Source organism: Panthera tigris, chromosome B4 (assembly GCF_018350195.1).
Source record: "Panthera tigris isolate Pti1 chromosome B4, P.tigris_Pti1_mat1.1, whole genome shotgun sequence".
Classification (NCBI taxonomy): Eukaryota; Metazoa; Chordata; class Mammalia; order Carnivora; family Felidae; genus Panthera; species Panthera tigris.
This window is the reverse complement of record NC_056666.1, coordinates 106,641,447-106,660,400: the sequence shown is the minus strand read 5'-3', so window position 1 is coordinate 106,660,400 and position 18,954 is coordinate 106,641,447. Positions and strand designations below refer to the sequence as shown.

Sequence of the window (18,954 nt, the reverse complement as noted above, 5' to 3'; positions counted from 1 at the left end):
TTATGTGGGTCTGTTTTTTCATGTGGAAACTTAAGAAGCCTAAACTGGCAGATCTGTAAAATCCCTTTCAGCTTTGTACTAGGCATTGTTGCATTTCAAAACTGAAGGGTAAGCTAGCACCATCTAGTGGACTATAAAAAAATTCACTAAATATATAATAGTAAAATCCATTTCTACAAGCAAATGTCAAGGGTTTATTTTATTTTACTTCATTATTTTTTTCAAATGTTCCAAAGACAACACTTGTTGTCCAAAGACAACATGGGCAAGAATTAAGCCAGGCACATTTCCTCCAGGAGCCAAGACAGTAATCAAGCTTACGTAAAAATGTTGCATTATTTCAATATCTTTCATACTTATAACGCTAGTGTCATTTTTCCAGAAAGCAGTATTATCAGAAAACAAAGCATCAGGGGGAAGAAACTCTCCTAGTACTTCTGTCTACTTACAGTGACATCTTCTAGGAATGTGTTACCTGAAATATATAAACTAACAAATTAATTGCTCGCATTAAAGAAACACTTTTTCCAGATTAAGGTTTCCTTCAAATAGCAAAGATAGAAACGTCATGAAATGAGGAGACAAAAATTATTATTTGCTTTTATACATTAACATCATACTTATTTGCATTTTTAATTAATAATAAATGAAAGATAGCAATTTATTCCCATTTGTCTCTCTCTCTCTCTCTCTATGTAAATATCATTAGATAATCTTGGTGAGAGTCAGGACACTCATTTGTTTTCCTTATTGCTGCAGCCTCGCCAATCTTCCACTACTGTGTTCCAGTGCCTGGCAATGTGCTCACACATCATAGGTCCTCAGTAAGTTTGCTCGCTGATGAATTTATTAATCGAAGAACCTTAATATCATTACTTTTTCATCATAGTTTTAATATCGTCCAAAAAATACTAATAATCTTAAACGTTAAATGCATATTTATTAGAGAGGAAGTAGAATGAGGCAATTAAAAAATCAGATACTAGGGATACACTGCTGAGTTTTCAAATCCTACTTCTATATTTATACTAGCTGTGTGATCTTAGATAATTTACTTGACCTCTCTGTGCCCCAATTATTACCTGAGGTGGGGGGAAAGGAACATTTAATAGTAACTAACTCATAGCACTTATGTGAAAAGCAAATGAGTTAAATGTATAAAGCACATAAATATATGGTGGTTAAAAAAGGTATCTATTACTACATTTATCATATTAAATTATATTTTTTACACATAAAATGTGTAAAACAATTTTGTCATACAGCATGAATTGTTTCAAATTAATTTAGTTTCAGAATGTTTCCCTTAGAAAGTCAATAAAATTCAACATAAAAATAGAAGAAACAAAGAAAACTACATTATAAATTATAAATCACTGATTTTTCATTTTTATTGGCTATTCACTAAAAAATTAAGTCAGAAATACTAACTCAAAATATGAAAAATTTCCCACAGATATTCAACATCCTTTCAAGGAAAGTTTTTCCACATTACTTCTGGAAAACAAAATGTTTTATCAATTTTACTTAAAATTTACTTATGGGAAATTTCAGGCAAATGAAAGCATGAAATAGAATAATTAGATAGTAACAAATGTTAAAATTTAAACTGCAAATCACCCAAATTAAATTCAGTTAAAAAAAAAGTAATACAGGAAAATAAAAAGTTTCCAGGAAAAAAAAAATTTTCTTTTTTTAAAGTTTATTTATTTATTTTTGAGAGCTAGAGAGTGTGCACAAGCAGGGGAGGGGCAGAAAGAGAGAGGGAGACAGGGAGACACAGAATCCAAAGCAGGCTCCAGGCTCTGAGCTGTTAGCACAGAGCCCAATGCAGGGCTCCAACCCACAAACCATGAGATTATGACCAGAGCTTAAGTCAGATGCGTAATCGACTGAGCCACCCAGGGACCTCAAACATAAAATATTTTAGACTAATAAAAACTATAATAAAATCTCTTGTTTGTTCAAAATAAATCCATATTTATAATCACCAACTAAAGTGAGCTTAAAAAATTTAAACAATTATTATACACATTCAAAATATGCAAAAATAATTCCAGATCAAGTTAAAATATTCTATAATCAAAAACTGGCTGGAGTTCCTAGGTAGCTCAGTAAGTAAACGGTCCAACTTTGGCTCAGGTCATGATCTCACAGTTCCTGAGCTCGAGCCCCACAAGCAGCTCTATGCTGACAGCTTGGAGCCACCAGCCTCCTTTGATTATAGTTCCCTCTCTCTCTGCCCTTCCCCACTTGCTCTCTCTCTCTCAAAAGTAAATAAATATTTTTTAAAACCTTGCTACCAAAATAGAACCAATTATAGAAAATAACATAAAAATGTTATACGGTCCTTTTCAAATTACTCATGGCACACAATATGTTTAAGCATTAATGGCAATAACAAAAATATATTATTAACTTTGTAACTTTGAATTTATAGAATTACATTTTAAGTTGCTACTTTTAAAAAGTATATTTTACATTGTGTTTCTATTTCTGTAATTAGTTTAATTAGAATGGAAAACATTTATTTCAATGAATAATTTCAAATGAATTGCCTTAAGCAGATTGACAGTTTCTATTCTCATTCACTTAAAAGCAATGGAAGTCAGATAAAAATGTGCATTAAAGTTTTCTAATAAAAGGAGTAATTAGAGCTAACCTTACATATTTACTGCAACAACTACAGCTTAGTAAAAATTAGGAACAAATTATCCTTGAAACTGCAGATGTAGAATACATGGTATGTCTTCCAATTTTATTTCACCTCCTTAAGAAATATTATAGCATGGAATAGTAACCTATTAACTTATAAACACAAATCTACCTTTGTGCTCCTTCATAAGGGTTCTTAGCATCAATACATCATTGAAAGACAAAATCTATGCTTTTCCCTCAGCTCAACCAGAATCTCTGTAAGCAGTTCCTAAAGATGAAAAACAGACTCCAACTGGTCTTCAGAAAAATCTACTTTTTCATGTATACTCTCCTCACACTCAATAAATACAGTGTTTTCATTGTGCCCAACAGACAGCAAAGATGTCTTTTACCTTGTTTGCTCTGTACTACATAAAGATACCTCAAGTACATCAATTAATACCATGGCAGTTTCCACATAAATCACGCAGATATCCTATCCCAGGAAATCCACTGGTTACAAGAAATCCCATACAGCCCTGCTGGCAATGAAAATGAAGTGAATGGGAGTTAAAGCATCTCTCTCACAAACAGCCCTTTTTTTTTTTTGTTAAGCTTGCTTCAGTGTGTGCCAATATAGCGACATATATTATCAATGCACTTGCCTTCATTCCAGCAACAACAAAATTATTTCTGTCTTGTAAACTAAAATTTTAAAATAAAAATTGTATCAAAGGTATCACTATTTCCATATGGGAGAAAATATGAGTAGTCCCAAAGCAGGCAGCACGGACACATAGGCAAATAAACACATTAAAGAATATTATGCATTATATTTTCAAAAGTGTGCCTTGAAATGTCTGCAAAAGCTTGCTTTTTGAAAACAACTATATTTTTCCCATATTAAAAAAAAAAAAAGGAAGATGATGGTGACTGCCTAGATCCAACTCTCCCTGTATCTCCTTCAGAAATCCATAATGAGCAACAATTAAATAAACATACCCCAACCTATGCTTCCAGTATAAATGGGAGATGAAATTACAAGCTGATTTTTTTCTAAGTGGGGTAGTAAGCATCCACAACCAATACAATCCACCCTACTCCACACTGGTACAGAGGGAATCCTATGGAAACTGAATAGATAAGTAAGAAATGGAAATGTTCCAGTGGTGGGAGAACCCATGTATTGTCAACAAGGCCTCCTCCCAGAAAGAGATAGCATCATCCTGAGTGATTTGACAGTGCTAACACCAAGTGTCTACGATGAATTACTAATGCAAATGGCCATGTGCTATAAATTTAAAATTGGATCCAAAAATAGAAACCAAATCTATGCTGTACATAAGTACATACCTAAAACAAAGTGCTTCGAGATGTTTTGTTTTGTTTTGTTTTGTTTTGTTTTGTTTTGTTTTGTTTTGGGTTTTATGGCCAAGTAGGCAAATACAAACAAAAATAAAATGTTGTTAGACAAGGTAAAGTTTAGTCTCAAAGCATTAAAGAGAGAAAGAAGGGAATTTATAAACTTCAAGGCTAAAATTCACAATAAAGATAACACAGTTAAGAATATCAGTGAAACAGCATAAAGCAACACTCATAAAACAGAAACCAAAGAATATACAAAAGTAAATAGACTGAATAATAACAAATATATTTATACTAGCTCAACTCCTTCAGTCTATGATGGGTCAAGTAGACATAGATCTCCAACAAATGATCACAAAAGTAGGTCATAAAGATAAAAATGTAAACTCCATACTCCAACTAAAAACAATGACCTCCTTTTTAAGTACACATGAAACATTCCTGAAAATTGACCACACATTAGAAAATCACAGTAAGTTACAAAAAGCAGAAGTGGCACAAAGATAAGTCTCTCACTATAATACAATAAAACTAAAGAGAGTAACAGCAACAACACAAAATGGTCTTACCATATAGAAATTTTAAATCTTAGGTAAAAGGCAAAATATGTCATAAAATTGTAGAACTGATGAAAACACAGAGGTTACGGACTAAACAGTGCTCACAGGAGAATGTATAGACTTCAAGTATTTACGCTGGGCTGTCTGAGTGGCTGGGTTGGTTAAGCATCTGACTGTTGGTTCCGGCTCAGGTTATGATCTCACGGTTTTGTGAGTTCGAGCCCTGTGTCCAGCTTTGTGCTGGCAGTGTGGAGCCTGTCTGGGATTCCCTGTCTCTCTTACTGTTTCTCTTTCTCTGCTCCTCTCCCACTTGCACTGTCTCTGTCTCTCTCAAATAAATAAACTTTCTTAAAAAAAACATTTATATTAACAAGAGTGAAAAAGAATAAAAATAATTGAATTAAACCCATAGAATGTTCCTGACACTATCTTCCTAAATTATAGATGTCCTTTGCATCAGCAATATATATTGCAGAACATTAACCTAAAGATATAACTGATAAAGTATGAAATGATATAGGTATCCAATTAGGTATTATGGCAAATGTGTAAGATTAGAAACCACCCAATGTTCCTCAACCAGGAACCAGTGGAATAAAACCGTATCTATCCACAGAACCGAATACTATGAAACTATGAAAAAAGAATGCTATGAACTCCATAACATGCTGTTAAGTGAAAAAAATCAACATAATGGACAGTACTTAAAATATTCTATATTTTTGTTTTTGTTTTTTACTTTTTTAAGTTTTGTTTATTTATTTTGAGAGAGAGAGTGTGTGTGTGCACATAAGTGAGAGCTGGGGAGGGGCAAAGAGAGAGGGAGAGAGAGAGAGTCCCAAGCTGTCTCCACACTGTCAGCGCAGAATCCTATATGGGGCTAGAACTCAAGAACTGTGGGATAATGACCTGAGCTGAAATCAAGAATTGGACACTCAACCAACTGAGCCACCCAGGCACCCCAAATATTCTCTTTTGTGAAAGGATTAGCATGTATACATGTATCTCTTAGATATATGTTGTAAATGTATATTTACATATACATATATACACATAAGTGATATACATATATACATGTTATATGTGCATATATATAAAATATCTATATAAAAAGTAGATATGACAACAGAGTGAAAAGACAGGGAAAAAAGAATGATCTCTTTGAGTATGCCTTTTTTTAATGTAATTTGACTAATGTAGTCTGTTTCACATATCAAAAATAAAATAGAATCAAATGGGAAAGTGAGCTTTCTTCCATTACCCCATCTACTCCCATCCCACTCACTGAAATTTCAGTCCAGATCACATTTCCTAATGATTATAGTAAGGAGAAGGTGGAAAGGACTACCTTTTGGGGGTCCAAAAATTTAAGCTATTAGTATTATTCCAGTGTAAAAAAGTTTTTTTTTTAACTTGTTTATGTATTTATTTTGAAAAAGAGAGTGAGCAAGTGGGTCAGAGAAAGAGGGAGAGAGAGAATCCCAAGCAGGCTCTACACTGACAGTGCAGAGCTCGACATGGGACTCAAACTCACAAACCAGGAGATCATGACCTGTGCTGAAGCCACGATTGGGATGCTTAGCCAACTGAGCCACCCAGGTGCCCCAGAGTAAAATTTTTATCAAGTTCCTGACTTTCTGGCAATCTTGATTATACATTAACCATTATTTAAGCCCCTATCAAGGCCCTTGAGAATTTCACAAGTGAAAACCGAACAGAATTTTAAGCCAGGCACTAAGAAGTATAATGAGATTTTTATTTTAGAGTGATCCCACTGTTAACAGTCTAGAAGTAAGCTGAAGTTGAATTTCAGTAGGAAGAGGAGGGAAGTTGGATAGTAAAAAGTGAAAGCACAAACAGAACACTTTCACAAAACTTGACAGTCAAGGGTAAGAGCAATGAGGCAATGGTAGAAGTGAATGGCAAAAGGAAGTGTTTGACATAAGACAGGTGATAAATGATAGAATAAAGTATCAAAGGAAACTGACAGTCTTAGAAAATATAAGGACTGGCCTTAAACAAGAAAAGACATTTTCATTGCTGAATTATATGGATTATAAAGTATGAGGGTAGAAACAGACATAGATAAAAAGGGATACAGATATACAGATGGAAGGATGGAAAAGATTAGGGTGATGCAAACTGATGAATTCTTTCTTTCATGTGGTGATAGCCTTATCTAAAAAAGGAAAGGTTAGTACAAGTAGGGTATGTAGGCAAGGAAAGGAGTGATGACAGGGATTTTTAGGGAACAGTTATGACAGTTGCTAAGTGCAGAAAGCATAGGATCCATAAACATATGATGGAACCAAGCCAGGGTATTAGATTCTGTAGTATAGCTCAGATCACTACTGGTTATAAAAACAGGAACAGGTCAGTGAATATAGTAATTTAAGGAGCTACTAATAACTAGCCATTTACCAGTGGTTGGAGCATATTCCCTTTATAGATTTTAAAAATAATTTTACTTCCTTCATGCACCTGGATAAAAGATTAGATAAGTATGGCACAAATAAAATAAGCAAATTAGTGATGGAGGCCTGTTCTTGAAAAGGAATAAATGAAACAAAATGTAATAATGAGAAATAAATGTCAATATATTCAAATTCCCTTGCTCTTACCAATTCGAGTGATTTTATTATGTGAAAGTTCAAGATTTTGGATATTAGTGCAGCCATCCAAACCATGAAAAGAAGTCAGTTGATTTTTATTAAGAAGAACAACACAGAGATTTTCCAAATTTTCACAATTGATAGACTCAATATGGTTTTCCTAAAACAAAGAACAAGTGTAATTAGTTTTATTTCAATGGCTTATTAATGAAACATTTAAGGCTTACAAAAAGAGGAAGAGTGAGATGTGATCTCCAAGCATACATCCAAATCTCTGACTTTAAGACAAATATGTAGAATGTTATGGTATCTAGATGAAAATAGTAAGTAATCTAATAAATTATTAACTAATTTTGTACTTATTAATAATCTTTCAAAATACAGAATACAGATGATCATGTAACAAAATATTTCAAGCAATCTAAATGAACAAAAGTGAACACTTGGTCATAGTTCCTTTAAAACTATCATTTTAAAGACTGAAACAAGTTGAAATCTCCCCACTTCCCTTCCTCAGTCCCTTTTACCCCCTTCCTCTCCAAAGAACAGCAATATTGTGAATTAGGTATGTTATCTCATGTGTATGTTTATATTTTTATTACACATACATATCTCTGCAATACATAATACTGGTTCAGTGTCAAGATCATGTGTCTAGGATGTAACAGCAATTCTTTTTTTTTTTTTTTTTTTTTTTTTTTTTGCAAGAGAGAGCACAAGAGGGAGAAGAGGAGGGACAGAGAGAGAGAGAGGATAACAGAGGATCCAAAGCGGGCTCCATGCTGACAGTAATAAGCCTGATGTGGGGCTCGAACCACAAACTGTGAGATCATGACCTGAGCCGAAGTCAGACGCTTAACCACTGAGCCACCCAGGTGCCCCAACAATTCTATTTTTTAAGACCACAGAAGGATAAATGGGCTTTTAATAATCTTAAGGGAGTAGTCTCATAGCATCCCCCCTCAAAATATTTATGAGCATAAAGCCTTTGTCTAATGGAGTGAACTTAAGAAGCATAAGAAATCCAGAAAGTTTTAAAAGAAAATCAGATTGGTGGAAACACTGCCTGTGTGAACTGAAAAGAATAAGTCAAATGAAAAGAAGCCTCAAGCAACAACACCTGCCCCCATCCTCTATGGGAAAAAAACAGGCTGAGAAAAATTCTCAGGTGCAAACAGCACTCCTTCTGGAAAAAGAAGTATGCCTTAAGAATACTTCTCAAATCTTCTTCAGAATTCTGAAGAATACTTCAGTCTGTTCCAGTGGGCAAAACCCAGAGTCATAGAAAACTATTTTTATGGAGAACTGAGTCCTCATTAAGGAAATGATATGTGTTCAGCTATGGAACAGGCACTGCTATGGGCTTCTTGCTTTCTTTCATTTTGAATGGGAATGACTATTGTAACTAATCAAGCCCTATCTCACCACGGTCTGTGAGGGTGTTACGGGGGAGGGAACAGTTGGAGAAGATAACTTCTCATTTTATCTCACAGATCTCGGACTTGAAAGAACTCTATCAGAGCATGTTATCTCCACTTGGGTCTGAGTTAGATGAGAAAATTCTGTGCTTCAAGTGTAAGTCTGATGCCACAAGGTGATGAGATTTGGGGGTTTCTGGCACATGAGTGTATTTTGCATGTGGGAAGGATGTGACTCTTTAGGAGCCAATGGGTAACTTTGGTAGGCCCCAATAAATTTCACCAACCCAGTATTGACACATCGACCCAGTCCCCTCTCACACAAATTCAGACTTGGTGAGCAGGATGACAGCAGATGCTTGATAAGCATTTGAATATTGGAGATTTGTCTTTCTGGTGGGACTGGGCGATTCTGTAAAGAAGCTCAAAATGGAAGAGACAGACAGACACATACACACACACACACACACACACACACACACACACACAGAGTGAGAGGGAGGGAGAGAGAGAGAGGAGAGAAAGATTGAAATTCCAACCTCCCAAGGCATCAGATATATAAGAAAAGGCCTTTTGGATATTCCAGCCCCAGCTTCAAATTACATAAGAGACTCAGTCAACAAAACATGAAGCAGAAGAAATGCCCAGAAAACCCAGGCCTCAATTCACAGCCCACAGAACCAAGAGCAAATAAAATGGTTGTTGTTTTAATTTACTAAGTAATGTCATTTGTTATGCAGCAAAAAGTAACAAAAACATCTGCAAATAGAGATAAGTGATTCCAGGTCATACTTCCTAATCAATCATCTTTCCTCAATGGTTCTCACAAATTTTGGCCCTTGATCTCCTTAGACCCTGAGTTATAGGTTATTATAGAAAACATTTATTTAAAATTATCATTTCTAACATGTAAGCATAAGTCCATTTTATATTTTATTATAGGATAAATAATGAGGAGAACGGAGGACATACCTGTGCATCAATGTGCTTCAGCTTTTTGCAGTTACTCAGGCTGTGCAAAGAAGTTAATCCACAGCGTCGAAGAGACAGAAATTGAAGATTTGGACACTCTGCCAGTGTGGAAAGACTACAACCTGGCAAATCTTGAAATGTAACTGTTGTAACCTAGAGAATGCAAGAAAATTGGAGTGCATAATATTATCTAAAAATAATGAATATAAACTATATTAGCCTTGCAAAATTGTTTTAAAAATTCATCTAAGAGGCGCCTGGGTGGCTCAGTCAGTTAAGCATCCAACTTTGGCTCCGGTCATGATCTCATGGTTCATGTGTTCGAGCCCCGCATAGAGCTCTTTGCTGACAGTCAGAATTGATAGAATCCTGCTTTGGATTCTGTGTCCCTCCCTCTACATCTCCCCCGCTTGCACTCTGTCTCTCAATAATAAATAAACGTTAAAAATTTTTTTAATAAAAAAATTAAAATAATTCATCTAAAACACTAAGGCTATATATTGAAAATTGACTTACTAACAACTCAATTTCAACTAAATTATCTGGCCTCTTTTTTTTTTCCTCACATAGAAAGGACAAATAATGCATCATCCATGACCAATTCAAATACAAAAAAAGCAACATGCATAGAAGCAATAATATAATCGTTTATTAGCTCACTCCCTGATTTTTCACCAAATTCACTTTCTGTGTGAATTATTTTGGCACTATTTTGAGGACTATACTACATAAATGTTTAAGATCTGTATCCTAGGGATACCTGGATAGTAATAGGAGCCACAAAATGTCAGGGGATAGATTTTGTACCCAACCCTCCATGCTTCAACTAGAATAGCTCAGTTATCTTCCAAAAACAAAGAAAATTTGAGAAATTATAGAACCTGAAATAAATAGAACCATGCAGGGGCGCCTGGGTGGCTCAGTCGGTTAAGCGGCCGACTTCAGCTCAGGTCATGATCTCACGGTCCGTGAGTTCGAGCCCAGCGTCAGGCTCTGTGCTGACCGCTCAGAGCCTGGAGTCTGTTTCAGATTCTGTTTCTCCCTCTCTCTCTGCCCCTCCCCTGTTCATGCTCTGTCTCTGTCTCAAAAATAAATAAACGTTAAAAAAAAATTTTTTTTAAAAACTTTAAAAAAAATAGAACCATGAAATAAAAATAATTTCATTTTACAAGTCCTCTGAATTATAATGGTATGAATCATTCCTTACTAATATACTCAAAGCATATAGAATCTGTGATACAACAAATCATGAATGGTATATTTTTTCCTGTATTTCCAAATACTTTGGAGATCATACATTTATGAAATTTCTTATTACTGAGATATTACTGTGGACTCAATACTTCACAAAGCTTTTTTTCTTAAACAACTTTTCTATCTTTTTGGTTTTAGTCTTTTTAATTGAAGAAAATTCAATATCAAAGAATGTGCTCAACTTTGTGGTATGTATATTAAGGACTACACTTAAAGTTCCACAAGAATATGTCAGATAACAGGAATATTTTTGGATTGCTGAAAAGCACTCTACTTATTAAACTCAAGAACTCTCACATAAGTAAAATGGCAGAACAATAAATATAATATGTTGGTTCTTCAGTATAATTGAGTCCATGCACTGAAATAACTATATATGCTAAATCATTGTATAGTAAGAATACTTTCACACATTTCATATCAAAAATCCTACCTGAGGCCAGGTTTCCCATGTACTGAAAAGAAATTTTAATATTATTAGCTTCATAAGAAGAGTCTAGTATATATCATACTGAAAACAGAGATTCAAAAAATGTTCTATTGAAATTCAAAGCACTATTGCTTCAGAAAAAGCTAGAAAAAGTACAAAACTCCTAAGTACAGTAACTCCTCTTCATATGGAATATTTCCTATGCATTAAATTAAACTGAAAGTTTTAAATTTACATGTTTATATAAGTGAATGGAAGACCATATGGTCCTGGAGGTATAAGGAAGGAATTAAGCCCACTCCTTACTTTAAATAGCAAAAGTAATAATATTTTTTAAATTTCAGGTGAAATAAGTTTTTAGTATAATTATTTCAGGAATTTTTCAGTTATTATAATCTAAAATAACTTTTGAAACAAATTTCTATTTTATGGTATCTCAGAAAGAAAAATATTCATCCATTTGTGTCAAGAAAGCCACAGTATATTACCCATTTAATTTGTCCACAAGAGAACCTATAAATTCTGTAATTGGGAAGCTAGCTCTATACTAAAAAGTGAAAACACTATTTAGAACTAAGCACTTAAAAACTGAAAACTCCTGGGGCACCTGAGTGGCTCAGTCAGTTAAGTGTCTGACTTTGGCTTAGGGCATGATCTCGCAGTTTGTAGGTGCAAGTCCCTCGTAAGGCTCTGTGCTGACAGCTCAGAGCCTGGAGCCTGCTTCAGATTCTGTGTCTCCCTCTCTCTCTGCCCCTCCCCCGCTCACATTCTATCTCTCTCAATAATAAATATTTTAAAAAAAAAAACCCTGAAAACTCCACAACTGCAGATTTATAGTAACAAATGCTTCTCTACCTTCTAATGTACATTACCTTGCTTGACTTCATAATACGCTGCTTACAATCACCTATGTAAACAATAAGGTTCTAGTTTTTATGATGTGGTCATTTCTCTAGTTTAATTTAATTACAGTAAAGAAGTGACAACTGCTCCAGTGTCCTTGTTAATGGTATCCACTTTCGAATATGAGGCATTTCAATAATATTTCCTCCTCCCTTTTATTGAAGATTTTAAAATTTTCTTATGATGTAGCAATTTATTATCTATTCTACCCTAGGTTTTGCCAAACATGAGATCAAAATAAATTTTTATATTAATCATGTATTGATCTATGCATGGCAATAATCAAATAAAACTGCTTTATGCCCCAAATATTAAGGTCAATATAAAATTAATACTCATAGGCATTCACCACTTCATGGTCAGCCTGAAAAAGAGCAACTGAAGCATAGTGGATGTTCACTAAATGCTTCTGAAATAAATGAAGGAATAAATTGCCCTGCGGCAAAACTAAAATGTACTAATAGCATTCACAGTTTCTTTCCTTAATAGTGAGTAATATGAAGATATTTCAGATACTAATATTTTCAAACTCTTATAACTTGAAAAAACTGTTCTACCTATAGAACCTTTGACCCATTCATTATATTTTAATACAAGACAACAAATCAGTTTTCTACTTAATAATCATCTATAGGTCCCTAAATCCTTGACAGATCATGGTACATAAAATGACCTAAAATAGCTGTATAATTTTAGAGATTTCACTCTCAATTATTCTCGAGTTCAACATAACGAGTGTCAGTCATCTATGTAAACTGTAATTACAAAAATAATGAAAGTCATGACTCTTGGTTTTGCTTTTGGCAGAACATCTGTTCAGTGACACAATTTTAAATCTCTTTAAATAATATCATTTGAAAAATCAGCTGCAAAGAGACTGAATCTGAGTAATTACCGGCTTAAATGAAACAGAATCTAACTTTTAGTAGTGCATGTACCATTACAACACCAGTTTATTACAATTTGCCTTGTATAAGGATGTGAAAGTTTCTGATCTAGAAGTTAATCAACAGCTGAGATGCTATCCTTCGTGCCATGTTATAAAGACATATAAGAAAAGCCTTAAGTTTAGTACCTTTTTTACGGTTATTTACGGTAACTTGAAGCAAGTTATCGTTAGTAACAAAATACCAAAAATAAAATAAAAATGAATTAACTAGAAAAAATGTATATTAGTTATCAATAATCTTTGCTTGAGATCCAAGTTTGACAATAACTATTATATATACTAGGAGTCCTAGGCTATAATCTTCATATATATTGTTTCAAAACTCAACAATCCTATCCAATAGATATTGCTCTTCCCAGTTTATAGAAGATAAAACTGAGGCTCAGAAAAATCAAGCACCTTGCCCAAGGTGACACAGCCAGTAAATGGAAGATATAGAATTAGGACCCTGATCTTACTTGATATAGGGCTTGTTAGTACTTTATTAAATTTTACTTAAATAAATTTTCTGTTAATTTCTTTTTTCATTAATACCTTCTATCTAAGTTGTGAAGCTAGTAGTAATATGGAGAATAAAGTCAACATTCAGTTGGAATTATTTATTCATCTACTTATCCCTCCTCCCACTCATTCATCCAACAGTCGAGCAATGAAAACCACTATTTGCCTGGCCATATGTAAAGCAGTATAGAAAAGAGGCAGACCCGATTTCATGAGCCAAAGGCTGAAAGTGAGAGATTAATATAAGCAGAATGAATTCATCATTGGGTGAAATTCTAGAAGAGTAAAATTTTCTCTTCTAAAGGTCTCCTCCAGAAGGGCCTTCCAAAGATGGCAGCAACTGATCAAGATAAGGACAAAGACGTGGAGCTAAGAGATTAGAAAATCAAAGTAAGGGAGTCACGGGTCAGTAGTAGTAGTGAATAATGACACCAAGATAAACCGTCTACCAGAGTCATTACAAGATGGTAGTTTATAACACTGCTGCATTTGTAGACACATTCATAAATATCTTTCAACTTTATGCTGCATACTTGATGCTTCAAAGAAAAATTAAACGTTTGAAATAGTTGCGTGAGTAGTGGTTAGAGGGTTACAGTGTCCTTTACAACATTTCTACTCAAATTAATCCATGGACCAGCACCAACAGCATCATCCAAGGGCACTGAAAAAAATGCAGAGCATTGAGACTAGCCACTAGACCCAATGAATCAGAATCAGCATTTTAAAATTTCCAGGTGATCTGTATACACAGTACAGTTTGCAAGGATTTGCTCTAAGAAATAAGAGGGTTAATCCTCACTTTACACATATTGACAAGAGTTTCACAAAAGAAACAGAGTGGATAGGAGAAGAAACACCAAGCAGACAGGTTCACACATCTTAACCTCCTCAGTGCTCTTCTTGTTGAACAGAGCAAAGACCCAGAATGAAAGAAAAGAGCACCATTGTTTTTCTAACTTCAGTTTACATTAGAAACAAGTACACAATGAGCATGAATCTGTCACTCAGGCCTAGCTCAAACATATACATAAAGAAAATTACCCAAAGTAAAAATTAGTAGCTAATGTTATAAATTCAGAAAGCTTACACTAGGGGCACTTGGGTGACTCAGTTGGCTAAGCGTCAGACTTCAGCTCAGATCATGATCTCACAGTTCATGAGTTCAAGCCCCACGTCAGGCTCTGTGCTGCCAGCTCAGAGCCTGGAACCTGCTTTGGATTCTGTCTCCCTCTCTCTCTCTGTCCACCCCCGCCCCCCGCCAACTTGCACTCTGTCTCTATCAAAAACTTAAAAAAAAAATTTTAAAGGAAAAAGAAAAAGAATGCCTGCACTAACACCTTAGGGAAAGTAGAAAAAGAATGATTCCAGAGATAACATAGCCAAAGAAAAAAATTAATAGAAGAGTTAATGAGTGATTCTATAGGTAGCCCTACAGATCTGATGGAAATGAAAAATACATTGCCTAGGAAGTAGAGGAACTTTAAAGTAATTCTGTTCTTTATACTGCTTTTTCACATTCCAGAGATCTCTTTAAAGCCAACTATCTTATTACCCTATCACAGAATCTCTGAAATCTTATTTATAGCAATTATCCAGATCTGTAGTAATGTATTTAACAGTGTATTTATTTGTTTAAAGCCTTTTTGTGTACCAAAGTTAGCTCCATAAGGTCAAAGATAGGTTTCTTTCTGTCCCTTCAACAATACATATTAATCTATCATATTGGACAGATAAATATTAGTTGAGTGAATGAATTTTAAAAATTCATATATATTAACATGAATATTTATTTTCATAGGCATCTGTCTATATCAAAAAACTAAATAAATTTTAGTGAATACATTTCAGTTTCCGGCCCTAGACAAATATATGTATTTTAATCATGAAGTCCTTTCTAGTATTATACCACTTGAAATATTTTTTTTACTGTTTTTCTACATATCTGTTAGTTTCTGTATTAATTTTGGTTGAAATATGGGCTTTATAAACATAGAAATTAGTAGCAGTTGATGACAATTATTTTAAATGTCAGTATATACGCACCGTGTTTATATAGCACATGACTAAATTCTAGAGTCTTCTATTGTAAGCCCTTCTTTCACAGCCCTTGTCAAGTACAGAGAAATCCACTTCATTCCAAAACAAACCAGTAGGTGGTATTGTGCCCAAAACTATAGCAAAGTAACTGAGTGTCAATTTTGGAATTTCCTATTCTAATTCAACACTAAATTCCCAGCTGCCTCCATTCTTAGAAGCTTGATAATGGCTACAGGAACCCTGAACATGGCTTCAAGATATAAACCAAAACTTTTTATAGTGCTTCACTGAGAAAGAAGATGCCTTGAATAATTTTAACTGAGATCTTTTAAATACATCCCCTCTCAAATGGGGGCAATATCTCATTAGCAATATCACCGATTAAGAGACAAAATTCTTGGGACACCTGGGTGACTCAGTCAGTTGAGGGTCCGACATCAGCTCAGGTCATGATCTCATGGTGCCTGAGTTACAGCCTCGCATCGGGCTCTGTGCAGACAGAGCCCGGAACCTGCTTTGGATTCTGCGTCTCCTTCTCTCTCTCTCTGCCCTTCCCCACTTGTGCTCTCTCTGTCTTTCTCTCAAAAATAAATAAATATTATTTTTTTTTTAAAAAGAGGCAAAATTCTTGGATACAAAATATGCCTTCTACTGATATTTTTAAAGTTACATTTTAGAGAACTAATTGTAATTAAATATGAAAAAGTATTATAAAGTTATAAAATACCTGCTGTAAAGTATTCCAAGGGCCACACTGAAGAATGTCTAGTGTATTCAAAGGAGGCATCGTGTTGGCTGGGCATTTTACAGGTCTCTTTGTCCTAACAATTTCCTTTTGTTGATTTTGCTTGAAAATTTCAAACCAAGGTTTAAATGATTTTATCCAAGCTAGCCTCTTTTCTTCAATAGAAGATAGAAGTGTTGACTTTGGTAAAGTACAGGTCGCAATATTTTCACATTCAGCTCTATTATTATGACATTCTTCTGCGGTTTCTTTAATTTGAGACCTAAGAGAGTTTACTTCTTTAAAAACTAAGGAATTTTTTGCATCAAAACCTCCCAAATCTTCACAAAGAGCATTTCTTCCTAAAGTATAATCTTGCTCATTTATTTTGTTTTCTATATTTATCATGGAATCACTGCTGTTAAAAATCACATCACTATTCAGAGTATTGCCTTCTCGGTTCTCCTCAGTTTCTTTGGAAATTAAATCAACTTCTTGTTCTTGTAGTATTACATTTTCCCCTATATCTTTAGGATTTTCTAATTTTAGTGGTTGTTGCTTCACTGAAATTACTAAAATATTATTCTCTTCATATAGTGGTTCATTCTGTTCTGATATCTCTTCTTTTTCTACTTTTTGTAACTTATTCTGTTGATTATCTTTGATTATTTTCTGTGCTTCATTGTTTTTCACCTTGTTAATTCCTTGACTATGTCCTAATATTATTGTTTGGGTGTCTTGTCTCACATTCTCATTTATGGCAGGTTTCACATGTTCCCCTTTTTGCATTTGAGACTTTAATTCTTGCAGATGAAACTGTTCATTCATGTTTTCTTTCAGACCTGGGTATTCCAATTCGGTTTTTTTGTCTACATCTTCACATTTTCTTTCTTGCTTGACGATTTTTGTGGAATGTTGTTGTTTTGCTAGGTTTTCATTTTTTACTTCCATTTCAATTTCTGCCAAAATCACCTGGTTTGGTATAGAATCTTTCCATTGCACTTGCATTGGCTCTTTTAATACAAGCTGTCTACCTACATTTTTTCTCTTAGTTGATTGTTCAACTAGCCAGAGGGGAACATCTTCCCACTCCTTTGACTTTTCCTCCCCTACCTTTTTGGCTATATCATCCTTATTCTTTGATGTATCTTCAACAGTTAAATGTTTTGCATTGTATTCACCTTTCTTTAATGCTCTACTTATTATTAGCTGTCTGCTTGCATCTCCTCTTAATCTTAATTTTTCCTTGTTTAATAGTTGCTCTTTTTCTCTTCTCACGATGTCCTTTTTTTCTTCATATTCTATTTCTCTCCTCTCCCTTTCCTCTTGCTTCTGCTTTTTTATCTCTTCTTCAATCTTTTGTTCTTCCTCCAATCTCTTTCGTTTTTCTTCTTCCATCTGTCGTATTTTTGCTTCTTTTTCTTTCCACTCTTGTGCTTTCCTTTTCTTACTTTCTATTTGTTCTTTTATGATTGGACCATATTTTTGGTAGACCACAAATGCTTTATATTTAGCTTGAATTTTTACAGCTGCATTATGATGCAGTTTTAACAAACGCATTTTTTCTTTTTCTTGCAGATCTTTAAATCTTGTTCTTTCTTCTTCTATTTGTAGATGCAACTTTTTAATAAACTCCTAAAGTAAAGTAAGATAAATACCAGTATAAGTGAACAATATTATTAAAATATCATATAAAATATAGGCTGAAAACAAATAGTTAACTTGAAGTCATAATGAAGTTACTATAAAATTCACTTAGAAGAACAAAAGCCATTTATTTTAAAGGATATAATATTTTAAAATATTTGAGAGATTTGATCAAGTTAGTAAGTTGACATTCTAATATTATAACTATATTAAGCCACTCAGATATAAATTGAGGAATTCCTTGAACATAGAAAGCATATGAAATTAGAATAGTACAGAGAAAAAGCGAGAAAAACCACAAGCCAAAATTTGTGTAGGGGAAAAGGACTTTAAACTTTCCCAGAGCTAGCACAGGGACTGCAGACACAGGGAATTATTTGGTGAGATGATGATACCAGGAAGGCAAGGTAGAGCATACATATAAGCAATATGAAGAACCAGCCTAGTCACACATTTTATCCTTTCTCAACTATTACGAGAGCTGATAAGCACATACTACATCAAATGAGATCATTGGGTTAGGTGAGAAGATGTCATTGTCACTAGAGTCCTAAAACAAAAGTAAACAGGTCAACAAAATTCAGCAACTATTGGAGAAAAGCTAACACAAAGGATGTGAGGCAATGAAAATACTTGAACAAGGAGAAGGAAGAACTAGTTTCTGAGGAAAGGTAGGTACTAAATAAAAATTTAAATATTTTTTAGGAAAAATATGTTTAAATAAGAATAACTTTATATAAAAATAAAATGAAAATATTCAAATAAAAAAATATGACTCATTCATACAAAAAATCACACTAGAATGACTTTAAATAGGTGTTGGCTAAAGAAAAACTTCCAAGTTAGGTATTTTTCCAAAACAACCTGCAAAACAACCAAGACATGAAATATATGACAGAGACTTTCAAGCGGAGGATCAACACAGAAACTCCAACACCACTA

At 34.1% G+C, this 18,954-nt stretch overlaps 1 protein-coding gene across 8 annotated transcripts in view; it reads right to left on the bottom strand.

Moving 5' to 3' along the window:
- The window catches only part of LRRIQ1 (leucine rich repeats and IQ motif containing 1), a 207,889-nt gene that overhangs the window by 168,637 nt on the left and 20,298 nt on the right, over positions 1–18,954 (bottom strand). For all 8 annotated transcript variants that reach the window (XM_015539066.2, XM_015539067.2, XM_015539068.2 and 5 more), the window contains exons 8-10: positions 16,369–18,000; positions 9,565–9,717; positions 7,184–7,334 (exon numbers count right to left, since the gene is read on the bottom strand). In XM_015539066.2, coding sequence (XP_015394552.1) covers positions 7,184–7,334; positions 9,565–9,717; positions 16,369–18,000 — 1,936 coding nt within the window. The remainder of the gene's footprint in view (positions 1–7,183; positions 7,335–9,564; positions 9,718–16,368; positions 18,001–18,954) is intronic.